The following is a 15,093-nucleotide window of genomic DNA, read 5'->3' as shown; positions in this document are numbered from 1 at the left end:
GACAGAGACCCAATTTAAAGGTGTTAAATTATAGTCAAATATCTTTTAAATCATATTTGATATATATAGCATTTTTACAACATCTGAAATGAATGTAGTTACTTGATTATGACACAAAATGGCACCATGTGCCTTGAAAACACACAATGTTCCCCCTTAAAGAAATTACTTTTGTTTTAAATGTTAATTTAGAAACGTCTCTCTCCATTCATTTCCTGAGAAACTTGTGCAATGAGGTGACAGTCGCTTGTCCTCATCCAGCCGAGCAACCGGCATCATTCGTTCATGTCAAATTTCAAACTCCAGCATGTAGACCTGGTCATGCAGGCTTGCGACACAACACAAGAAAGTTGAAAAATGTTAAACTTTTTCCACAGAAAACCTTCAGCTTTCGCTGTAATATGTTATCTAATATTAATACATTAAAGTTTTCAGATTTATCTTTTTTTTTGTCAGCTGTCGGTAAATTATAACACTTTCTTCCACTCGCAAAATGGCGACAGCAAAAGTTGAAATGAAATGCCAGAGTCAGTCGATTGTTCAACATGTTTTAAAAACAATATCTTCTGTTGAGTATTCAATAAATGTATACAGTCACAATGCAATACTTTGACCTTTTTGAATTCTGCACCTAAAAAGTATGAAAAAACTAAAACTACTACTGCAACCAATAAAAACCAAACTGAAACTAAACAACAGTTAACTAATAATAACTAATAAAAAATAGTTAACGCTGTAAAAACTAATTAAAACTAACTGAATTAGTCAAAAAGTTACAAGAAAATAAATCTAAACAAGTTGGAAGTGAATAAAAGACACAAAGAAGATGAACGCTGGGGATAATTTAGGACTAAAGAGATACAATGCAAGATTTATAAAATGGCAGATAAGAAGAGGAACAGAAGAGTTACAAGATTTTATATAATATATAAAACGCCACCTCGATTGGTCTTTCCATAATTTTCTCTTTAAAAATAGTGAAGTCTTTAGGATGGAAATGAATGTGAATAAGACTCTTCCATCATGAAGCAGCTTCCAGGCTGACCCGTTGATTGTTTCCTTATCTTGCATATTTTAGGAGTGTCTTTTGTTATCTTTATCGTCTCAACAGAAAATTAAAAAGTGATGAAGCCTTGCAGAGATAAAGCAGAGTGTACTGTGCTCTGATTGGCTGATCCTGGAGCTGCTCTGTCTGCCTTTACACACACAGCTGAAATAGAGCAGCACTAATAGAGTGTGTGTGGGCGTGGGCGTGTGTGTGCGTGTGTGTATGTGTGTGGTACAGATGTCACCATGGATGAAGGCCTGCTCTGTGATCAGGCTTATTATTGTGACAGGATTCAGGGTGCTGGGAAAGAAAGAGACTGGGAGGCATCCTAGTTAGTCCCACACATACATACACTTCGTACCTAAAATGAAGTGGCTTACTGTTTGATGTGAAGTGTCCTGAAATGCTTTCTAACCTCTTTCACTGCTCTTCACAAACAAATAAAAGCAAATTAGTTGCCAGTACAAACTGGGCTCTTACGGCTGAAATCAGTTTAGGAAACATGACATGGAGCAAAAATCTGACGCCGTCTGCTTCGTCCTGTTGGAGTGACAACTAATGCATCAGCTGGGAAATATAAAATATGTTACTGCTTTTTACAATCTTTTAAATGTCTCCTGTTATTGTCTAAAGGAGTTTAGTAGACATGAGCTGTGCAGTATTTATAGATGAGACCAAACAAAAAAAATACATGAATTACTTTTGATTAAGAACAAGCATTGTTTTTATTTTCTGGATATCTTTGCATTACTACAGGAAAACACTTACAATGCAGCTTAAAGGTTTGTCAAAATAACTGATACTTCAACATAATGAGCACAAAAAAATACATTCAAAGATACTCATCTTGGTCGAAATCCATAAAAAAGAATAAAAAACATACCACATCCTCTTTAGTATGGCAGAGTACTAGAGGCATACAAAAAAAGTAAAAAATATAAAATTGTGGGAATAAAGTCATTTAATTATGAGAATAAACTCGTACCTGAATAAAGTCAAAATAATATGAGAGTAATGTAAAACCTAAAGCAGTTTTGAAAATGGTATCAAGTTGGAAATGTTAACATTACGACAACAATACACTGCAAAAACACAAAATCTTACCAAGTAATTTTGGTCTAGTTTCTAGTGCAAATGTCTCAGTACACTTGAAATAAGACAAAACTTTTCAGCAAGATGTAGGAGGTTGTTTTAAGTTAATAACTTCAAAGTATTAACTAAAAAATTACTATTTCCACTGGTAGATTATTTAACTTATAACAAGACATTTTTCCCATCTCATAAGTGAAATGTTCGCACTAGAAATTAGACCAACAATTACTTGGTACGATTTTGTGTTTTTGCAGTGCAGGAGCTAATGCTAAAAAACACAACAGAAATCAACTTTTCTATCTAATATTATAAAGAATTTAGTTTTTATGATGCATTGATGCAAGACAAGAAGAACACAGACCCAGAGCCTGTATTGAAACTAGATTCTGTTTCTGCAGCCTGGTGTTGCTGGTCATCTTTTAGTTTTATTTAATCATAAATCTACAGTCTGACCTCATTCTCTGAGGAATTTCTTGGTCTGGCTTTCTGCTCTGTTCGTCTGTTCTTCCCATATCAATGTGGCTTCATCCAAAAGATGAATATAAAAAAGTCTCATGATGTTATTGGAGCGGACTATTTTAGTACTACATGTGTGCTAAAATTAGCCTGATGTTGCCTGCAGGGACCTTAATTGGCTGCAGCAGTTGATTACGGCTCAGATTGACCCGACTAGCATGAAGCTGAAATCACAACTTCACAGCTTAAAACATGGAGGAAAACTGCCAACATTTCTGGTTTTAACAGAAACCAACTTGGTCACTTTTGTTTCAAACTATACCTATTTTTATATATATGTATATATTTCAAGCTACAACTTTAAGTACAACAGAGTGTTAGAGCCATACTAACAAAAACTTGAAAAATAAAATTACGAGAACATACTTGTATGTGAATAAAGTCATAATATTACGACAATAAAAATAAAGTTGCATGTCAATGTCAAATTTATTTATATTGCACTTTTGAAAGCAGGTTAAAACTGCACCAAATGCTGTACAAAGGCAATAACACAGTAGAATAAGTTGATGAAAAGAAAAATAACTATAATACAAAAAAATTTAAATAGAACATTACAGCTGAAAAGTTACAATATCAGGCCTCAATTAAATGCCAACGAATAAAAATAAGTTTTAAAAAGCGATTTAAAATAACTCAGACAAGAATAAAGTTGTAATTGTATGAGAATAGTTATAATTTGAGAATAAAGTCATACCAGAGTAAATTCATAACATTATGAGAACAAAGTGGTAATAATAGGAGAATACGTTCAAAATCAAAAATACTTTATTGATCCCAAAGTGAAATTAAATACATAGTTAAATAAATGAATGAATAATATTTTTTGAGAATAAAGTCATATCAGGAGACTAAAGTTATGAGAATAAACTTGCACAAGAATAAAGTTATATTATGAGAATAAAGTCGTAGAAGAAAAAGCCGAATTAAGACGATTAGAAAGTCGCAAAAGAATAAAGTTGAAATGATGAGAATAATATAGCAGTAAAGTCGTAATATGACTTTTTCCTTGTAATCTTATGACTTTATCATCATACTTTTCTGACTTTATTCTCATAATTGTATTTTTTTTTTAACATTTTCTTAGCATGGCTCTAATACCACATTGTAGTTATTGTGTCTGTGTGTTACTTTTCTGTGAGGATGGACTGGTCAAATAAACCAAATCTTCATGCCAGAAAGTAAAAAAAATGCCTTCATTGTGGTTTATTAATCATTTTGTTTGTTCAGAAAATCAACAATCATAAAGAATATATTTAAGAGACGCAAAATCAGTTTAAAACAAAACAAAAAAACAAAATCTTTTCACTCGTTTGTCACCACTTATTTGAACAACAGCTGAAGGTGTGTTCTTGGACTCTCTTCATCTGAGGAAGATGTTTACATGTGAAGATACACAAGTTCATCCGCTGCACAGCAGGACAGAAATAAAAAGCAGCTGATCTGTATCTTCTGCTGCTTCTTTGCTGTTTCTTGATTTTTCTGTCACACACTTGGCGAGCTGTTAAACTCATTAGTATTCTGTCTGGACTTATTTTCTTTCCTACTGACATTTACATTTAAATTGTTTATCTGTGTGTGCGGGCGTGTGTGTGTGTGTCCTGTAATGAACATGCCTTTGCAGTTCCCTGAAGGCAGCCATTACCAACACACACACACACACGCACAGCAACACACGGACAGAGGATAATGTGAGCGAAGGAGGGAGGAAAAACGAGGCTGAGGATCCGTCTCGGGATTTTAAATCTCCATTTAAAATCATTAAGATTTGAGGGATGCGGAAGAATGCTGTGTGTGTTGTTCACCAACCTTTATTTCTTCTCTACATTTAGTTTGCATGTTTTATTTGGAGCTTTCCTGCAGGATTTGTAGCATCTGAAAACTGGGGCATCGCTGACTTTGTTCTGGTGTCTTTGCTGCTTCTGCGGTTGAAAATAAAGTCAGTTTTGTAGGAGGAGCTGGTTGCTTTGTTCCTTTTGGAAAATGTTAGCTTAATAATTTTGTTATGCTTTGGTTTACTGTGGCTGTCAAAAATAACGCATGAAAAATAACAGCAATTCTACAGCGCCTACAAGAAATATTTGGGTATTTTATATTTTTATTTCTTTTAATAATCAATCATGATCAACAAAATTTACTTTTAGGATGAAAAATATTGTCACAGTCAAAACTGATTTCCCCAAAATACTTACAATTACATATTAAAATAAAAATATGTAACATGAAATAGAAAATAGATGATTGCTACGACAGCGTATTGGAGTCATTGTAGATGAAAAAATAAATAGCGGTAATTTCCACCAAAACATCTAAGAGATTTCTTAGAAAAAAATTAGAAATTTTTTAAATTGAAAAGTCAAAAATATATAAAAAAAAATGCTTCGGGTCGCTGTCTAGCTGAAAAATAAATGTAAAGTAAATTTCCACTCTACATTGTGAGACTATTTGCACCAATTGGATGGACCTCTGTTGAATTAGGTCAGTCATTCTACAGGAGATGACTATTTGAGTCATTATTTTGTAGAAATTACTTTTCATTTTAATATCAATGTTTTTTGTTTATTTTTTATAAGCTATCCAAATTATGTTGATCTTGATTGATTTTTAGAAGACATAAAATGGGTGAAATATGAAAAGGGTTGAATACTTTTTACATGAAGTATATATTTGTCATGTTGTAGGGATTGTTAGGCTAAGAAATTGTCTATTTTAAAGCTGCTTTATGTAATTTTTGCATATTTGTTGAAACTGTCACAACATGGTGACAGTTAGTTATGAGACAGGTAATGTGTAAACAAATCAAACTCCTCTGCCTTCTCCAAGTTCCAACTAGAAACAACCAATCAGAGCCAGGAGGCGGGTCTTAGCGCTGTCAATGACAGTCTAGCTAAGGCTGGTTAGCATAGTCAACCATGACAGCAGATAGACAGTTTTCTCTGTCATTAGCACATTTAGCTGCAAGTACACAAACTTGATTGACAGCACTAAGTCCCTCCTCTTGGCTCTGATTGGTTGTTTTTGGTGTATTTCTTCAAAAATGGGAAGGAGGTGGAGGAGATCAGTCTTTTCTCAGAGTATCTGTCTCATAGCAAACGATCACGACATGGTGACAGTTTTAAAAAATATGTAGAAAGATATTTTTAAAGGTGGAGCTTTCAGAAGAAATACACATGAATTTTGCATGTATGGATGCTGTTCTGAAAAAACAGCAGTGACTTCAGGAACATGAATAATCCTCTTTAAAGAGGCTGAGATGTTTTCCCTGCAGCAACTGAAACGTTCCCTGTGCAGAATATGGAGCATCCGAATCCTTCACAATAAAAGGCTCCTCATGCAATCAGACTAAACTCACTGACTCAGATGCAGATGATGCGTGTTTGCAAATCTTGAGAATGCTGAGAGCAGAACAGAAACCTCAAGCTGATTATCACTCTGCGTGTGTGTTGCTGATTGCTTGGCTGCACCCATTCTCTAGCTTTTGTCTATCAGCATGCCGCCCTCATGACAATTATGCATCTATGCATGAAGACGCTGAACGCGTGTGTGTGTGGATCCAGATGTTTGCTTCATTTTTATTCTCCCCCCATCATTCCAATTTTTTTTGAATCCATCTTCCTCCCCCTCAGTAGGCCATCTGCACACACGCGCAGCCCGCAGCAAGCCAAAGTTAATGCGCGCTGGCTCAGCCAGGTGGCTGCACGGCCTCGCATTCGTCCTCATGCACCTCTGGCTCGCCGCTGATTGGACTGAGCGCAGCTGCTCTGAAAATCTTTAACTGGGTCACTGTGTGTACTCTCAGCTTTTAGGTAGACTTTGTTCCGTGTTCTGGGTTTCTCTGTACGTTCTCCATTAATAAACATGTACGTCTTTAGTGAGGAGGAAGCTGAACATTTATGCATCAAAACATTTGAAAGGGAAAAATAATGGGAAACAAACTTGAATATTTTGTGAATTTACATGCTTTCAGACTGCATTTTCACAGTTTCTATATCCTTTTTACTCTTGTATTCTGTATTTATGTTTTAGAATAATAACATGGTGTAATACTGACAACAAAAAATTCCCTTTTAAGCCAATTAAACCAGTGGACTCATTTTTCCATTAAAAATGTTCGTAAAACTTTGTCTCATGTTGAAATAACACAAATTTGCAAGTGTGGCGTTTCGATTAAATAAGAAATTCAATTAAAATCACACTTGAATAAGTTTGTTCATGCGAGAAGTCATCAAAAAACATGCCGCGCATCATACTCCTACCATTTCTTGTAATTTTCATCATATTTTCTGCCAGTAGTAACATCTAGTTGTTGATTAGATGCAAAGAAAATAGGTTTTTCAAAATTGGTGTGTTAAAAATATGTTTATTATCTTCTTAAAGGTTTTCAAAAGGTAATTTAAATCTAACAATAGAGAAGAATTGGGACATGTATTCTAATTTATAGAATTTGACTGTAATATCAGACCTACATGGTTATTGAATATATGTCTGTTGCTGTGCTGATTTGCTTGTATGTTTTCAATCATTATGTTTTAAAATAAACCTATAATTTTCAGTTTATTGACAGATGCAACCAGACTTTTATTTAAAACAGATTGACTGTTTCTAAGTGTTTAGGATGCCATTTCCTCTAACATGTTTCCCAAGGCTTTTGGACATAAATGTGTGGTTTTCCACTCATTTTGTCTTGTTTTGTAATTTGGTTGAGTTGAAGAAAACAGGTAAAACATTTGCTAAATAAATTTTTTATTGTTAATAACTTCAACATTTTGTCCCTTTTCATGCAGCCAAACATGATGTGAATGGAAACAGGACTATTCCGCCCTTTCCAGAGGGGACACAGATGGTGATGTTTGGTAAGAGTCAAAATACATCAGACGATTCGTGCTATATAGGAAATAATTAATTTAAAACAGGAGAAAAGATGTGATATATAAACGTCTCCATTCTGGTTTCTGTAAGGCATGGGCTGTTTCTGGGGAGCAGAGAGGAAGTTTTGGACACAAAAGGGAGTTTACTCCACCCAAGTGGGCTACTCTGGCGGCTACACTCCAAACGCCACGTATGAGGAAGTGTGCACAGGTAGCCTCTGCATACCAACACACACACACACATATGCATGTGTTTTCTACTGACTGTTAATAAACTGCGGAAAACAGGACAGAAACAGAGGAGCGCCTCATTTCCCTCAGGCCCTATTAAACCGGGGCATGGATAAGGCAGCTATTGATGCCTGACCGCTCTGAGCAGCGACTATTTCTGTGTGTGTGATGTGTGTCCAGACCCCCCAGTGGCTCTTCCAGTCCGCCAGCACACAGCAAATCCATCATTAGCCCCGCATCACCACCTGTCTGTTACTGTCTCACTTGGTTTTATTTTGTCAAACTGTTTATGAGTTTATCTTTATTAGATGAGGATGAGAAATCGGAAATAAAACCTGCAACTATATGATTTTAAAAAACAAGGACTAAAAATATGTTTTTTAGATATTTGTTAAAACTTTCACCAAGTTGTGTCAGTTTATGAGACAGATAATATATGAAAAGAGCTACTATTGCCATCTGAAGAAATGTCTGCTCCTGATCAAAAACAACCAATCAGAGCTAGGAGGAGGGTCTTAGCGCTGTTAATCAACCTTATCAACGCACTGCTAAATGTGCTAATGTGCTAATTGGTGGCCATACTAGCTAGCCTTAGCATGGCCTTACTGATTGATTGCACTAAGACCTGCCTCCTGGCTCTGATTGGTTGCTTCTAGTTTGCACTGGGAGAAAAAAGAGGATTTTTTTTTAATTTCACAGATTATTTGTCTCATAACATACTGTCACAACGTAGTGACCGTTTTAACAAATATGTCAAAAAAATATTTTTTATAAAAGTTACAATTTGCAGCTTTGAGTGCACAAGTTTGAATTTATTATTGATTTTAGCAACTTCTGACAGGGTCAAAATTATTTCTGCAGAGTTAAAAAAGCCCATCATAAATATGTTCTTACATCTTACATCTTCCTGTCACACTGTTGATCGTTACTGAAACTTAAACGTGTAAATAACAGCATAAATGTTACTTGAAATTAGCAAAATAACAGCAGGGCCGTAAAGATCTAGTGAATTTGATGAGAGCGGTGATGGTCAATATCTTCAGTTGCTAGGTAGCGGGGCTGTGCTTCCCTGGGGTTGCTAGGTAGCGGGGCTGTGCTTCCCTGGGGTTGCCAGGTAACAGGGTTGTGCTTCCCTGGGGTTGCCAGGTAGCAGGGTTGTGCTTCCCTGGGGTTGCCAGGTAGTAGGGCTGTGCTTCCCCATGGTTGCCAGGTAACAGGGCTGTGCTTCCCCGGGGTTGCCAGATAAAGAGGTTGTGGGATAAAGAGGTTGTGGTTCCCCATGGTTGCCAGGTAACAGGGCTGTGCTTCCCTGGGGTTGCCAGATAAAGAGGTTGTGCTTCCCCATGGTTGCCAGGTAGCAGGGCTGTTCTTTCTGATTTGTGACGTTACACTCAGGAGTTTTTTGAAATGGGTAATTTTCCAGACACCAAAAAAAACACATTAACTTATTTCCAGAAACCGCCTGGGGGTTTTTGTGTTTTAATCACTTTGTCTGTTTTTATAAGCAGCAGAAACCCAAATGAAAGAACAAAAAAATACAAAATGTCCATAATATTAATATAAATTAATTAATTAATCCAAGTTCAGTTTCACACCATATATCCAAATTATATTTATTGATTTAAATATCAATATATTTGAACATATGATACCCATCTCTAATTTGCTATGATTTGGTAAATCTGCACCAAAAATCACTAAGTAAACATAATTGCTGATAAAATGCTGAATATATTCAATACACTGTTTGAAGGTTACAGACTAAACTGCAAAAGTTTCAAAGTTGTTCTTTATTTTCCTCGATTCTTGTCCAACATTTGGATATATGGTGTGAAACTGAACTTGAATACATTTCAAATGCTTGAAGGAACAAGTTGAGCGCTTGACTTATCGGCTTTGGAGGGTTATTGGAGGAGAGGAAATCCCACGTATGAATTTGTGAGTCATGTTTAGAGTCACGGTTGACTGTGTTACTCATGTAGATGTTTTCTCCTCGGACAAATCGAGGAGATTTGGTTTGTTTTTAAATCATATTTCTTGTGTGTTTGGCTCCTTCTTCATTACTTCTTATCAGAAAGTTACTGTAGCATTTCATAGTTTGCGTGGTGTAGAGAGTTTAGATATAAATAGGAAACTCTGCGTAAAGAGAGCTGGTTTAACTCTTAATAGAGCGTTTTTAATTAGCTCTGTGTCTTTGCTGAAAGAGGCCACTTGGCTGAATAAAGTGCTCCTCCAACCTTAACATATTCAGGAAAGACAATACCTGAATATTCACTGTTGGTTAAATTTTTACTGTCAAATCAGCTTAGGTCCAATTTGTGTTGATTAGATCTGCATATTTTTACTCTGTTTTGAGAAGAAGTACCCGATTGTAGATTTGAAAACACTCCCACGCTGTTCCTCTCAGGTTGAGTTGTTGTTATTTCTTGTCTCTCATTTATTGACAGCTTTCTTCATACATTTTCTTGGAAATCTTTTTACAATTTTTCTAACTGATCTTTCTTGAAGTTAATTCTTAGTTTAAAAAAAAATCTTATTTCAGGTTAGAAATTTCTTTTTGCTTCAAATCTTTGTTTTGTTTAATTTTTTTCAGTTTCAAATCTTTTATTGTTTTCCTTCTTAAGTTTGAAAATTTTCTGTTTCAAATCTTTTCTAGGGTTAGATTTTTTTTTAGCATCAAATATTCCTTTTTCTTTCAATTTTTTCAGTTTCAAATCTTTTTTTCAGTTATAATTCTTTTTCAAATATCCTTTTCAATTTTATTTTTATTTCAATTTCAAATCGTATTTCAGTTTTACATTATTTTTCTTTCAACATTTTTTGTTTTCAAATCACTTTTTTTGTTTCCGTTTCTTTAATTGTTTTGCTTGTGGGTATTTTTTTTTCATTGATGTTATGAAAATAATGCTGGTTTCCACTGAGATTTTTGTACACGGCTAAGTTTTTTTTTTTTGCATGCATGTTTTAAGTAACAAATAGTTTTTTTTGCTTGTTTTTTATACAAGCCAGATGAACAAATGCTTGAGAATGGTTGTGGGCATACATGCAAACTTTCAGGAAAGTCCCTGGTTGTACATACTGTTCCCTACTTTGGGTCATTCCAGGTGTATTTTTGTGTCAAGAAGGGCACTTATCATTTGGAAGACTGAAATAAACAGTCAAAAATAATTAGAAATTAACTGGAGAACATTCTAGCTACATGCAAGGTATATGATGCATGGACAGTAATTTTAAAATCATAACAAGAAAACTTATTTTCTCAAACCAACTTCACCTTCTGAGTAAATGGTGATTAAAGCACAAAAAACACAAGTTTGAAGCCATTTACACTATTAATTTAAAGCTGTTTTACTCATATTTGCATCAAACTATCAGAAACCTTTTTCTTTTCTTCATGAAGTTGCACATAACTTTACTCTGCTTCTTTAGACCAGTTATTATTGATTGAGCTCCAGGATGGCAAAGCACCTGGATTTGAGCAGCTCTTCTGCTAAACAGTTTGAGGCTTTGAAAGGGATGAGAGTTAAGTCGCATTCTGCTCCTGGTGTTAGGTTGTCCTCTGGGACTCATTTATGTTGTTTCCAAGGCTGAGAGAAATAACAACAGTACACAGACTGTGTGAAAAAGACAGTATGTGTAATTTTTAGTATGCAGTCAAATTAGATGTGCAAAATGTGAAGAAAAATACCACAAATGAATGGTAAAGTTGGCCACGTTTTTGGTTTATATTGTCTTTTTCATGCTGCAAACAGTGAAACTTATTTTCTGGCACAAAAGACTTTAAAACTTCTCCAGAATTAGAAAATTTGTCCGCTTGGTAATCCAACACGTTCACCTGACTGCTTCATTCTGAGTAACAGCCTGATTATGAGATCATTTGGCACCTGGATGTACATTTCCTACCAGCTGCCGCTTTATTTTCTGCTCTGATTCCAATCTTTACTGTATTTCCCATCCAGTCCGAGATGAATTTATTCCTGCGAGATTGGCCTGGTGAGACATTAATTTAATGCGGACCGCTGCTTTGTCTCTGTTCGCCAATATCTGCCGTAGGAATCCATAACTCCTGATATTAAAAACGTAATAAGGCAGAGAAAGACATAGGAGTGGAGGTGGAATGAGAGACGTGGAGAAGATGAGGTGTCACGTAATGGGTCACACTCATTACCAGCGCCAGCTGCTGTTTGACTCGCAGCAGAGGAAATCTTTCTTCTGCAGAAAATCAGTTTTGGACCAGCCTGGCCTTTCAAGGACACTTGATGTATTTTGTGTCTTTCTTGTGTAAATCTGCTCTGTTTTTAAGGTCGTGCATCTAAAAAAAAAAAAAAGAAATCCTAAAGCTCTCATATTAAAGCATTAAAGCTTCTGCTATGAAGGTATGTTAAGGATTATATGATTCAATCACTTTATGCCACAAAAATATAAACTCAACCAAATCAAAGATTATTTTAGTACTTTCTGCCAATGATCAATACCTGCTGAAAGGGTTTGATTTGATTTAGTTTGTTTTGCGATTGTAGCAAAAAGAGGATCATCCAACAGTCTGAAAGTTAGATTATATAAAGTTTTTATCAAGGCAGCTCAAAGTCGTGAAACATCATACAGTCACCATTATGTTTTGTCAAATGTCATCTTCAAAATCAATAAACATGAAATATGTTGATCAATGTTCCAGTTCTAATTAAACAGAAGCAGATCTAAGCAATCAGGTCTTTTAGCCTTGATTTGAAGGAATTCAGTGAATCAGACTTTTTTCAGTTTCCTGGAAGTTTGTTCCAGATTAGTGGAGCGTAGAAACTGAATGCTGCTTCTCCATGTTTGGTTCTGGTTCAAACAGAGAAGTCTGTTTGGGTTTGGAGTCAGAACTGAAAGTGATGGGATGTGATGCACTGAGCGGTGGGCGATATGAACTTAAAGTTTTATCAGGATATTTTCTGCTGATAATGTAATAATGATAAACATGGCGATAAGAAGTATTGATTAGGTTACTTTAAGGTTGTATCTGCATGCTAAAACAATCACAGCCCCACAAACACAAATACCTCTCTTGAAAAACATTTGTGATACATCAGACACCAGTCTTACAAAAACATGTGATCTGTACAACCAAGCTGCACTCACTACATGCATTTAATCATCTACAATCCAAGCAATAAAGACAGTTTTGAGGAGTTTTAAACATCTTTAATTAGAATTTATTGGAGTAACGATAAATCAAAATTCCTATAAAACATTTAGAATGATAAATGGCAAACAATGCGATAAATGCCCTTCTCAGTGTTTCATAATTTCAGAATGATAATTTTCAGCCATTATTTATGGCCTGATTTACCAAGTCTGGTGCAGAATTACGATGCATGTCTCACTTCCATGAAGTAAAAACCGGGTAAAATGCGACATGATTGATACGTATCCGATTAATTTCCACAATTGGAAGAGGCTCAAATCCAATTTCTTTGAGGGGGAGAAAAGATCGGCATTGGGCCGATTCGACTGCCATGAACATCGGTCTGTCTGATATGTGCTGCTTAATGGGCGAAGAAATCTGCTTTGGGTCACTTTCGCTGTGTGAATGTTGCCTAACTGTTGGTTGGTTCTAGCTTCTTTTCCCTAAATAGATGAAAAATAATTTTGCATTTACTTATATTTAAGTTCTAGCATTGATGCTGATGGTTGTATTTTGCAGGCAGAACCGGCCACACTGAGGTGGTGCGAGTTGTTTACCATCCAGAGAAGATCAGCTTCAACAGCCTGCTGAAGGTTTTCTGGGAAAGTCACAATCCCACTCAAGGTAAACACAACATTCGTGACTAAATCCTGGAAATAGAACAGGAGGGGTTTTATTTTTGAGTTTCTATTAGGTGTGGGAAACACAGACTTAAAGCTGCAGCTTGGAACTTTTATAAACAATTTTGTTTTTTACATATTAAAACTGTTACCATATTGTGACAGTGTAATATGAGACAGATAATGTGTGAAAACACATCTCCATCTCCTCTTTGAGCTGTTACTGCTGTCTGAAGAAATGCACCAATAACAACCAATCAGAGCCAGGAGGAGGGTCTTAGTGCTGTCAATCAATCTCATGAATGCGCTGCTAAATGTTCTAATGGCGGAGAAACAGCTCACTGTTTTAGAAAACTATCTATCCGCCATCATCGGTGGCCGTGCTAATCAGCCTTTGTTATGACTGTGAGTCCATGACACAGCAGCATCAATGACTAAACAAACACAACTAGACTTGTCGCAATAAGCAATAAATTAATTAATCAATTAATCGCTTCATAAATTAAAACAAACTCAATAATTTCTATTTGCATTAATAATTTCATTTTTCTCTACTAAAACTGGATGCTAAATGTCTTCTGTCTGGTGATTTGTTCTCAACTAGCACTAAATTTGAAGAACAGTTTTGTTTCTAGAAACTTCATCATTCATTTTATTTGTTGTTTCTGTTGTTTTGTTTATTTATTTTGGATATTTAAAATGTCTTCAAGTTCCAGAGTCAAATGTTCATCAGAATTGAAAGTGTATTGATTTTTGAGAATGTGTTTCCAATATTTTACTTAAAAATGGTGTCAAAGCAGCAACATTATTACTTGCAATAACAACTTCTGGGACTATTCCCAGTCCCATTTGTAATGTGCTTCTTTACGACACAAGTCATATATAGAACTGTAATTAGTATCGCAGTATTTTTAAATTTATTGATATTTGTTTATTCTTTCATTGAACGAACAGTGGAAAAAATAGTAAAAACTATCAATCTTGACAGTGAGAACAGTTTGGGGGGTTTAAACATCATTAATTGGAATTTCTTGTGACAACGATATGTCAAAATTCTTATCAAATTAAGAAATTTATCAGGATAAATCCCCACTGCTAGTTTCTGCTCGCTACTTACTGCTACATATGATCAATATATCTATAATTTTCAAACCTGTTCCTACATTCGACTGATTAATAGAGCATCACATATGTGAGCCAGCCTTGGAAAGCTTGAAACATTGAGGCTGACAGACTGACAAGCTGACAGTGAAACGATGACATGATCAGTCATGAAAAAACAGCTTTCAGTTCTGCCAAGACAGAAAAAGACAGGTTATATTTTTGGAAATGCTGTCAGTTGTCGTTTTCCAAGCACCGAAGACAAAGACGCCACGCTGCCATCGAGATCCTCGTTTTAAAAAATGAACATGTGTGTTTTCAGGAATGCGTCAGGGGAACGATGTCGGGACAACGTACCGCTCTGCCATCTACGCCTACACTCAGCAGCAGCTTGAGGAAGCGTTGGCCTCCAAGGATCAGTACCAGAAGGTGAACAGATCCACCAGTCTT

The 15,093-nt window shown here is 35.6% G+C and overlaps 1 protein-coding gene across 2 annotated transcripts in view; it reads left to right on the top strand.

Moving 5' to 3' along the window:
• msra (methionine sulfoxide reductase A) overlaps nucleotides 1-15,093 on the top strand; it is a 35,054-nt gene that overhangs the window by 7,904 nt on the left and 12,057 nt on the right. For both annotated transcript variants that reach the window (XM_005806444.3, XM_005806442.3), the window contains exons 2-5: nucleotides 7,441-7,509; nucleotides 7,616-7,735; nucleotides 13,442-13,546; nucleotides 14,966-15,072. In XM_005806444.3, the coding sequence (XP_005806501.1) occupies nucleotides 7,497-7,509; nucleotides 7,616-7,735; nucleotides 13,442-13,546; nucleotides 14,966-15,072 (345 nt within the window). In that variant the 5' untranslated portion in view covers nucleotides 7,441-7,496. The remainder of the gene's footprint in view (nucleotides 1-7,440; nucleotides 7,510-7,615; nucleotides 7,736-13,441; nucleotides 13,547-14,965; nucleotides 15,073-15,093) is intronic.

This window comes from Xiphophorus maculatus, chromosome 15 (assembly GCF_002775205.1).
Source record: "Xiphophorus maculatus strain JP 163 A chromosome 15, X_maculatus-5.0-male, whole genome shotgun sequence".
NCBI lineage: Eukaryota > Metazoa > Chordata > Actinopteri > Cyprinodontiformes > Poeciliidae > Xiphophorus > Xiphophorus maculatus.
Note: the sequence above shows the minus strand (reverse complement) of the source record. Positions and strands in the feature narration are given on the sequence as shown.